Source organism: Empidonax traillii, unplaced genomic scaffold (assembly GCF_003031625.1).
Source record: "Empidonax traillii isolate 1590-97213 ecotype Southwest subspecies unplaced genomic scaffold, ASM303162v1 scaffold271:size677799, whole genome shotgun sequence".
Taxonomy (NCBI): Eukaryota; Metazoa; Chordata; class Aves; order Passeriformes; family Tyrannidae; genus Empidonax; species Empidonax traillii.
The window spans coordinates 72,302-83,202 of record NW_020955464.1 but is presented as its reverse complement, the minus strand read 5'-3'; the positions used below and the strand labels follow the sequence as shown (position 1 = coordinate 83,202).

At 40.0% G+C, this 10,901-nt stretch overlaps 1 protein-coding gene across 3 annotated transcripts in view; it reads left to right on the top strand.

The window, feature by feature from the left end:
• Positions 1-3,419: 3,419 nt before the first annotated feature.
• ACBD5 (acyl-CoA binding domain containing 5) overlaps positions 3,420-10,901 on the top strand; it is a 30,403-nt gene continuing 22,921 nt past the window's right edge. The window contains exons 1-5 of one of the 3 annotated variants that reach the window (XM_027889732.1): positions 3,420-3,554; positions 4,819-4,939; positions 6,405-6,477; positions 10,189-10,300; positions 10,428-10,460. In XM_027889732.1, the coding sequence (XP_027745533.1) occupies positions 3,479-3,554; positions 4,819-4,939; positions 6,405-6,477; positions 10,189-10,300; positions 10,428-10,460 (415 nt within the window). In that variant the 5' untranslated portion in view covers positions 3,420-3,478. The remainder of the gene's footprint in view (positions 3,555-4,818; positions 4,940-6,404; positions 6,478-10,188; positions 10,301-10,427; positions 10,461-10,901) is intronic. The other 2 variants (XM_027889733.1, XM_027889731.1) reach the window with 2 other exon arrangements.

Below are 10,901 nucleotides of genomic sequence, written 5' to 3'. Positions count from 1 at the left end.
TGCCATTAATAATGGTTAAAATAGTTAAAAATAATTCCATTACTTAATCCCTGACTGTGAAATGAATTGGTATTTCTAGCCAAGTTATTAAGGGGTGTATCTGAACCTCACAAGAAAACTGCCATCCCCAAAAGCATTCTTGTTTGTGTCAAACTAGTCCTTTGCCCAAAGGGCTTTTGCTGAAGAACAGGGATTGGCCTACGTAAGTGAGCAAATTTCAGATGATATTTTGCCATATTCATGGCAGGCAAATAGTTCTCTTTCTCCAGAGCTGTTGGTTTTGACATGAATATCCTTCATGATTTCAGTAAAAAATCCTCTACATAAATGTTATTTGATACATTAGCCTTTCTACTGTAAACAATGTAGAAAGCTGCTTCTTATAAAAAGCTCCTCCCTTCTTAGACAATGTCTTTTCATTCTTCATCAGCATGTAGATTTGACTTAGAAACTGTAATGCTAATTTAGTTCTTCACAATTATGACTATTAGGTTTTAAATAATTCATTCTTCCTCCCCGCTGGATTATGCACTTCAAAAAGTAAGCTTGCTAAAATTACATGCTCTTGGATCTGGTAGCTTACAGAACTTGCTCATAATGCATATGAGACTATGGTTCACTTTCTTAAGAACCATTTAAAAATATTCTGTAAAATATATTGCTATGCTGCAGACCCTTGAGAGAGCAATAGGCATAATTGGTTCCAGTTTCAGCTTTTCACTTGCATAATTTACCTAACTCCTTTGTCCCTGAAGTAAAATGAAGGTGCTCTTCAAGCTGGGCTGGGGAGTAGCTTGCCACTGGAAGCAGCTGCTAGAAAACTAAGGCAGACCTGGGATAGAAATTAGAACAGTGTGAATGGACTGTGGCAGCTTACACACAGCACAAAATGAGGATTGTAAGGTAGCTCCACACGAGAGGCTATGATAAACTATCCTGTGCTGTAATACTACTGAATTTGATAACAATCCCTAATCCATCTGTGAAGGATAGGTCCAAGGTTACACTCAGGATCACGCTTGTTTGCCTTTTCTTCAGACATCCTAAGTATACTTCTTCACCAACTACAACAGCATGCTTCCATACAAGATTTGTGTCTCAGGACTGACAGGAAGGCCTCATTTCAGCGATTTGCAGGCTCTCCATAAGTAGTTTGTGAATCACAGAGTGAAGGGAAGTGTGAGGACAGCAAATCACTCAGACATATGAAGTGTCACACATTATGCTCGCTGCCAAATCTCACTGGTAGCAGAGTTTTATGGTCTCTCCTCTCTCACGTGTCAGCTGATGGGCATCACTGGTCAGTCTTTCTATCATAGTTCCTGAGGTTTGACTTCTCATATGCTGGATCACAAAAAAGAATAAGAGCAAGTCATACGATTGCTTTGGAGATGCTTTTGTGGAATAATGAAACACAGCCTGGTTTAACACATAGATTATAATTAGATTTTACAAGCATGTGGTCATTCTCAATAGCTACTCAACAGACAACAGTGAAACATCATATAATTTTGTTCTCCAAAGAATGGAGTCCTCCTTGAGATAAAGTTGCAGATCCACTCCTGGCTGTCTGCAAGAGATGAGAGGGTCTCCTTTATTACCTGTACTCAACGTTTGGTTATTGTTAACTCTTCATGGAAGTCTGCAGCGAGAGTGCAAAATATACATAAAGACATCTAATAACAATGCTAATTAGTATTATATATGAGCATTAAAATCAACTAGTCATTTGTGATATGTTCTCACAATATGTTCACCAGTGCTCAAAATTTGCCTCTCATTTAGTATTTCGTCCTTGTCTCAGAGCATGATGGTACTGATTATTTTGGGTTACTTCAAGTGCCTCATTCTGGATGTACAGATCTTACACTCTCACACATCTTCAGTTCAAAGGGCAGCTTCTGTTCCTGCACACAACAATTAAATAGGTTGTCGTTTGCATCTCTTTTAAAGCCTACTTCCAGTGAAAGTGTGGGAACATTCATTATAAAAATGCAGACTGCATTTTTCTTAAATCAAGTAAAAAGGCAAACATCATTATAGATTATCTCAGGTAAATGGAATTTACACATCAGCTAGCCTCACAAAAGGCCCCTAATCTTTGTATTACTTTTTGAAATTAACTCCTTGCATGCTCAAAGAAACTTCATCTTCAAAAAAACTACTTCCCTTTGATCTGGGTTTCAGTCATTCCTACCATCGTGGATTAAAAAAGATGTTAGATCTTAGTATGACGCTCACAAAACCTTTAGAAATCTAGCACTCAAATCAAAGAATGCAGATAAATGATTCTGTAACATGCATGAGTTGAGCTGTGCTCATAACATGGGTTCATCGTTTGCCCAGTGTGGGGAATCCTATTTGAACACCTCTGGAAGTGTTAGCTTCTCTCCAGCAAAGCTCTCTCCAGCAAAGCTCTCTCCCAGGCCAGCTGGCTGCTGACCTCGTGGAATGTACTAGCTCAGCAGAGCCGGGGCTGATCTGCTCTAATTCCCTCTCTCTGGAGCTTTTCGTTCCCACCAGAGGGCACACACTGTGAGTGCACAACTGCCTGCAGAGGAATTTAAAATATATATTGTATACTAGATAAATGAACTGACTTGAATGCCAAGATTTTGTACTCGATTCCATTCAATGGGGCTATTAATTCATCCTGTTGCTCACTGGGTAAATTATTCCACTTGCTACAAAAGCAGTTGGTTTAGCAGACTTTTGTTTGACTTCGCAGAGTGCTGGATGGGCAGCACTTTTGAATAAGGCCATTCATTTATTTAGCTGCCGAGCTAGCTGGTGGTACTGAGCTGGTATTCACCCCCATCTCTGGATACCATGAAAATAGTTGCTCCCTGGGTTCTAGGTTTTTAAACTTTCATGCTTAAAATTTTAATTTAAATAGAAGTCATCAAAGCTATTTTAAAAATAGCGGTAATTTAGGTGAATTGTGTGAATAGGTGTGGGTATGAGGATGGCTGTGAGGAAGGGAGGCAGCAGCACAGCAAACCGCCAGGGTGGCGGGCGGTGGACCTCCTGAGGATAACTGAGGTCCGTAAAACGGCTGGAATATAGCATGGATTGAAGTTCTCATGTATTGTAGCTATACAAGCAGAAGGGAGAACGGGAAGCAGGAGGAAGAAGATGTAGAGACACAGAAACTACGTTTCCCGGCGTGCCCCCGCGGGCCCGGGGAGGTGCGGGAGGAGGGCAGGGCAGGGAGCCGCTCTGGGAGACAGAACATGGGCGCCTGAGGCCGGGGCGGAGGTAGGGCGGGCTGAGCGCGGGGCCGGGCGGGGGTGCGGGGCGAGGCCGGGCCGAGGGGCTGGGCGGGCTGTGCCCGGCCCCGCCGGAGGGGAGGGGGCGGGGATCGGGGCCAGGGCCGGGTGGGTACGGCCCGGCGGCTCCCGGCACCGCTCCCGTGCAGGCGGCTGCGGCGAAGGACGCGGCCCGGCAGCCGAGCAGGAGGCGGCGAGGGACCGGGGCCATGGCGGAGACCGGCTCCGTGCACGCCACCAGGTTCGAGGCGGCCGTGAAGGTGATCCAGAGCCTGCCCAAAAATGGTGAGTGCGGCGGCGGCAGCGGCGCCATCGGAGCCGGGCGGGCACTGGGAGCGGCCAGGGCCCGGCTGTGCCCGCGGCCTCCGGGGGCTCCGGGCGGCGGGGCCGGGTCGGGCCGGGCGCTGTCAGAGCCGGCGGCCGGAGAACCGCTGGAAGCCTCGGCGTCAGTGCCGTGCTCCGCCTCTCCCGGGGAAACGCCGGCTCAGGGGCTTCCGAGCTCTTCAGCTGACTGCATGGACGGCGGTGTCTGTCAGCTCCCCGCGATTTCAGCCCCCCTGAAAACTTGACGTTGGTTTGACGGAGCTGTTACCGTGCGTTCCCTCTACTGAAACAGTTAACAGAACGGAAAAGCAAAAAAAAAAAAAAAAAAAAAAAAAAAAAAAAAAAAAAAAAAAAAAAAAAAAAAAAAAAAAAAAAAAAAAAAAAAAATCAACCAACCAACCAAACAAAAAAAGAAAGAAACAAGAAAACCCCCAAACAGAACATATCTTTCTTGTAAGAGTGGTGATAATAATTAAAAAAGTTGGTTTTTGTATACATCATAACTTACATTTCTATACGTTAAAGTGGATTTTTTTAGGTACTAAGATAAAGGCCACTGTAAACTTCTCCTAATGGTTAGAATCGAAACTCAAAGTATTTGATTTGATGGATTGGTTAAGAATTTTCCCGGCCAACTGTTAAAGTTTTATATTTATATTTTCTACCTCTAAAAAAGTGTGTTCGCAGAGGAAGAAAAGAAAACCAAATCAGGAGGTATGGTGAAACTGTTACTGAAAGTGCTGTCAAATACCCAAAGTAAACAAAAACACCGCAGAAGGATATGTTTTGGGTTCATTGTGTTTAGTTTGGTTATTTTTTTTTAAGTTCTGGAGTTTCTCAATAAGTTCGTAATAGCGAAGTGACTTGCAAGGTACTTTGTTTACTGGGGACTAAACCTGTCCCTTTAAACTGAATGGAAGGACACTGCTTTACGTTACTTATTACCTCTTTTTTTTATTCTAATCGTGGAGTCTGACCTTAGGAGTAGTAAAGGTTATAGTCCCTCAAACTCAATCTGAAACTCTCTGTTTGTGAAGTAAATATTTTCAGTGGTGCTGGTTCATGGTAGATGAGGTGAAGATGTTCTGTGTTGACTTAAATTGTATTGCTGTGAATCACTCTGTAATAAACTGCAGGCTGTTTCCTCATAGAAATGCTAAGCTTGTAAAATACTTGTTAATATTCTTGATGGCAATTTAATTGTGTTTTAAAATGCTTTCACCAGGTTCATTCCAGCCAACGAATGAAATGATGCTCAAGTTCTATAGCTTTTATAAGCAAGCAACCCAAGGACCCTGTAACATTCCACGACCTGGATTTTGGGATCCCATTGGTAGATATAAATGGTAACTTTTCATGAGTTGTGATTTTGGGGTTTTTTAATGCATGGAGTGGAGACGTTTAGAAGAGTGGCACCTGGAGGAAGAGTTTAGTGAGTTTCTTTCTTATAAAAAAGAACATTTACAACTTTTGATGCTTGGTTCTATTGTATTCCAACTTCCTAGCTCAGATAATTTATAACTTCTCAGAGTTGCGGGTGGAAACATACCCTTGGTTCTGCAGGTGGGCAGGTTTTTCTTGGGCAACCACCATCATGGTACCTCAGCAGTGTTTATCTCATGTTGTAAAATTAAACTGTAGGTGCTCTGCAGAATGAGTGATGTGGAACGAGTGTCTGGAGTTATTCCTTCTCGAGTTTTCATGTATGGTGTGAGCCTGAAGTAAATAAGAGCTCTTTGGTAGCCACTGATAACAGCTTCAAGCTCTTGGGGAGAGGTTGCATTTATGTGTCTTTCTGGTTTGTCTGCTCAGTGGCAGGGCTTCCCCCTATCTGTATTTTCCTTGCCCTGGGAAGACTTCTGATTCACCAAATTGCTGTTCTCTTTGAAAAGCCAGTGTGAATGTTGTGTTTATTATATTTTAATGATGATTTGTCCTGAAGAATAAGTATTATTGCTGTCTTTATGGTCATGGTGGACTTGGGATCTGTGAAATGATTCCTCTTTTTTTTTTTTTTTATTCCCTCCTTCCTCTTCGGGTTCCCCAGGGTAGGGTGCAGGGTTATCTTTGCAGAGGACTAGGGCAGTAAGCTTCCACCCACCTGGCTGGTTGTAGCTGGAATGTAAACCACCGACCTTAGTGTTTTTCTGTAAGTGGGACAGATACTCTGGGATGTCAAATCACGTGCAAGACTGAGGATATGTTTTATTGCAGTCTGTGTTCTGACAGATTCCTTGTGCAATACTGATAAATTTGGTTGCAGTTTTCTGTCTAGCAGAATTGGAGAGGGGAAGATTTTATTTAGGTCGTAAGTAGCTGCTGTGGTAACTGAGGGTGATAGTTAACACTACTTGCCTCCTAGGCTGATGTGTCTTCCCCTAATTGCTAAGCTCAGAAAGGAAAGATTTTTCCTGTAGTCTGTTCTAACTTGGTAACAGCTGTTTATAAATGCTGGCTGAAGTGTCTGTGCCTGTTATTTTTATACAGCAGAGTCTCAGACTCAGTCAAAAGGGAAATGTGTGTGTCTCATATCTGGACTTGATAACTTTCTGTGTACAAGATCATAGCTAGTCAGGGGAGAACTCTTTGGTCCCCACTCTGTTCAGTTTGTTTCTTTATTGGTGTACCACTATGTGACTATCATAGCAACTTTTATATTTATACTTTAAAAAAAGATGTGAATTGTTCTTGCATTTTATTTGTATCAGAGAAACTTTGAGCATTACGTAACTGACCTACTTAAGGCCAGGCTGAAAAAAAAATCCAGTACGCTCTGAAGATGCTGAAGGTGTATGTGCCTTTCTTTCCTAGGGATGCTTGGAGTGCCTTGGGAAACATGTCCAAAGAAGAAGCCATGATAGCCTATGTTGAAGAAATGAAAAAGGTAAGTTTACTGATGAGTAGAAGGGATCTTCTGAAGTGTTCCAGAAATAAATTAAGGAATGTGAAGCAGTTCTTGCTGACTACTGTTGACAAAGTTTCAAATGAGTTATCCCCCCTGTGAACTGTAGGTGCTGTTCAGTATTGTGCTGTTTGGCCCATAGGGAGAAGAAAATTATGTAGTTCGTTCTAAAGCTACAAAATTTATGTTGTTTTCAGAGAAACAGGAGGGCCCTTGCTGATAGGAAACTTAAATGACAGAGGTAAAGAAAGTGAATTATTGAAATCATGGTAAAGGGGGCAATGGGAAAAAGAGTGAAACCTAAAGTATGGCAGAAAAAAAGCTGTACTGCAAACTGCAGTACATTTCTTAGAGGTGGGAGATCCTTATCCTGAAAAAGAGAATAAAACAACTCTTCAGAAGGTCTTCAGGAGCAGAAGTCTCACTTTCATGTCTGGAGACATGATTATAATCAAATATATAAATGTAATAAATCTTTGATTTTTCAGAAAATTCATCAACCTGAATTTTCTGTACTTGTCATGAAAATATTTCTTGTATATTATAGTTGCAGTCAAACAGTTGGCATTGAGTAATGTGCTCTGTTTTGGAACTGATGTGTAACCTGTAAACAATCATAGTTACTATATTAAGCAGGAATTGCAGCATCAACTGAACAGAGTTAAAGTTTCTTATTAACTAACCCTTTTCACTGCAGTTTATTCACTGAAGCTTTTCTAGGTGGCTTTTGCAGTTTAAACAATCAATCTGGATAAAAGTGTAATTGTAATCTATTATTATAATGAGGTGTGGATTGAGGGGAGAAAATCTGAGTTCTGCTCTGAATACAGTTGCTTTTTCCCAATGCCACTATGTCTACCTCGAACTCTTGACCTGTTCAATGGTTGATAGAACAAAAACCTTTACTAGGCAAGGAGCTGGAGTCTGATTTACTGGTCTTTTTCCTGTCCGTAATTTTGGTAATTTAGGTCCTGCTGGTATTACTATATCTGCTTTGAAATGAAAAATAAGCAACTCTAGAAAACACAGAAGGCCAAATATGGTTTGATTAAAAATCTTACTAAATTGTAATAATACCTTTTGAATGTGTGCCACAAGGTTTAGTGCTTTATATCAAATCTTGGATTCAAAATGTGTTAACACTTCAGTAGACTACCTTGTGGTTTTTTTCAGCGCAGTAACTGCTTTGGTTAGGACACTTAAACTAAGTGAAACTGCAATGTTTGTTCTAAAAAAAAAGACCTCTAGTGAGCCTCCTGTGAGGAGGTCTGCTTACTTGACCCTAATGAAGCACAAATATTCTGCCTCTGTATGGTTTACACGTAGGGATTGGAGAGCAAAATGACTTCCTGCCTTGCTCAGCTTTGAATCTGTTTACCCTGCTTTGGTGCTGTATCAGCTCTCACATTTGAAATACTAGCTTCAGCTTTTCCAACCCAATTGATTCTACTTGAAATGTTAGTGGAAGTGCATTTCAGATGGATCCACTGAGTTGTTCTATCAGCACATACTACCCTAATCCTTGTGCTCTGACTGTGGGCAGTCTGCTGTTGCAGCACAGGTATCCGTGTCTAAGGGGGCAAAAAACCACTTGTACACTGACATCACAGGACTGTGTTTAAGGGTGTATAAGATTGCCATATTCCCCCAGCCCCTGGGACATGTCCCTAGCATTAGGGCGTTGTGTTTGGGCTATACATACGTCAGATGACCCTGTCACAAGAGGCTTTTATTCTAAACTTGTCTGTTGTTTTTTTTTTTTCCCTCACTTAATGTGCTAGCCTTGAAAATTACAGATGTTGAAGAATGTGTCTGGATGAGGTTTTGCAGAGCTGATGAGAGATGACCAAATGCCTTCTTTTTAGCTAAAGTAAACAAAATGCACCTGAGCTCATATTCAAGGTTAATTTATGTTTCAAGTAGCATTTCTAAAATTTTATATTGCAATACTGTTGAAACTAACTTATTTACACTTCAGATATATTGTTTTGTTATGTATTAGAAATAAGTGATATTCTAGCATGAAGAATTATTAACTATATGGTGCTTCTAATTTAAAACATTAGTCTTTATATATGAGTTGTGTGATATAGAAAGAAAACAGTAATTGAGAATACATAAAAACTTATTTTGCACTTTCAAATTTTGAGATTGCTTATTATGCCTAGTGGCTATATAAGCAAGCATTTGATTTTGTTTGTGGAAGTACTTGCTCTTTTCATACACATATAAAAGCTATCAGTTAGAAAAGATTCTAAGAACTGTTCCACGTAGCACAGAGGATATTGAGGTCTGCTTAGAATAGATGGAGAGCAGTTGTGTGCAGACATTGTAGAAATGCGTGTGTGAAAGAGTTTACAGAGCTGACTCCAGAAGTAAACACATAACAAATACAGGTCTTTTATTCTAGAATGGGCTTCTGGTTTCTCTCAATGTTATTGAAGTAAAAAAAGTAATCACGAGCCTGTTCTATTTCTGCTTCGTATCCAGCTCTGTATCAGAGTATTTCTCCCTAACAAACACGGAACGAATTACATACACTGAATAGATCAGAGAAGTGGCAATGAAACAGCAGTTTGATAGGACTGTTGTCTCTTGGTATCCTTAATTGGTTTGCAAGTTATGACTTTTTACGTGGTTGTCTGCCTGGAGCTCCTGCTTTGTGAAATAATGCCATAGCTTTTGCTCCTACTGCTTAGTGGTGTGCTTGGTGCTTTTGAGCAGCATGTTCTGTGGCAACCTGTACCTTCATCTGTTGCTTTCTTGGTGCTCTTCTGGAGGAGGAGGTGCCCCATAGCTGTTAGTTGTACTTCAACCTGAGTTTTTTTCCTATAGCTATTGAAGCTATAGGAATTTTAAAATATAAGAACTAAAAAAGTAGAGGGTGAAAGAGGAACAAAGCTACTGACAAAAAGCTTGGTTGAAAGGACTTAAACTAGACAAAAATATTCTGTGCTTTTAAAATAGTATTCAATTATTGAATCTCTTCTGTTTAATATATTTTAGATTTAAGATTTTACATTCCTGTCAGATGATCAAAGGTATTATTTGTAACTTAACATGAAGAAATGCACCAAATTGCTTCAAGAGCAGAACTTGGATTTCGTTTGTTCTTCTTCTAAGTGTGTCTTTGTCTTGTCCCAGTTTTGCTGTATTGTGTCCATTTTTATGTTCGGGTTTAGGTGGACCCAGTAGTGTGCTTTTGATTTGCTCCTTACATTCCACTAAAGATGTCAGGATTTGACAATATGAAGAATGCTCTAAGACAAAATAAGTCTTTAGGTTTTATTTTCTCTGTGGAAAGACTTGTCTATAAAATAAATATATCAGATAACAGCAGCCTGTTGAACTTTGAGATGGTTTAGTTTGAAAATGCTGAAGTAATGGATTCCAAGGTCTACTAATAAATACAGTGCCAAGGCTGTCTTTTAGTATTGGCAATTGCATTTGCTCTGTCATCTCTTCTTCACCTAAAAAAAGTTAATACAACTAGAAGATTCTTGTTTAGTAATTTAGTTTTATGTTGTTTTCCTATAATTAAAAAAAAGGTAAAAAAAATCAGAATAACATGTTTAGTGACTTAGTGAAATGTTGCTGAGCTTTACAATGACCAACAGTTTCTAGAATCAGTTGAAATCAATGAGTCATTGAAATGCTGTTTCATAAGATGCTTCATATTTTGGATTTGTGCAGATTCTTGAGAGTATGCCAATGACGGACAAAGTTGAAGAGTTACTTCAAGTAATAGGCCCATTCTATGAAATAGTAGAAGATAAAAAGAACAGAGGATCTGACCTAACCTCAGGTTCGGACAAATAACTTCTTTTGTACTACTAATAATCATAACTCAGTATTTTTGGGGGCTTGTTTTCTGTAAATGATTTTAAAGCTAAATGTTGCATCTTTTGTTCATTCTTTTTACCATATGGCAGTTCGAATGGAGAAAGTGTCTAAGTATTTGGAAGGTAGGAATAATAAATTATATGTAAATCCATCATTTCCATTGTTTTGGTGCTGTAGTAACTTCCTGCTAACACTTGTGACTTCTGGGCTTGCCATCTCATTAGTCTGGGCTTTGTTTTATTTTACTTTTGAGGTGATTAGACCCAGGAAGCTGCATGTTTAGTCCCTGTCTACAGTCTTTTTGAGCTGCCGAAGGAAACCTCTTCCTAAAAAAAGGAGAATATTTAAAACAAAATAACTCTCCCAACCAAATCTGGTTTCTGCCTTTCCATTAAGAAAAGGAACAAATAATGTGTACTGCTACATTCTGATGTTGCTGTGGATTATCAAACTAAATGCAGTTCTGGTAATCCACTTTTGTCATCTGATTTAAAATTTAAAGAAATCCTCAATCAAGCCCCATGCTTTTTTAATCAAGACTACTCTAATACATACAAGTTTTC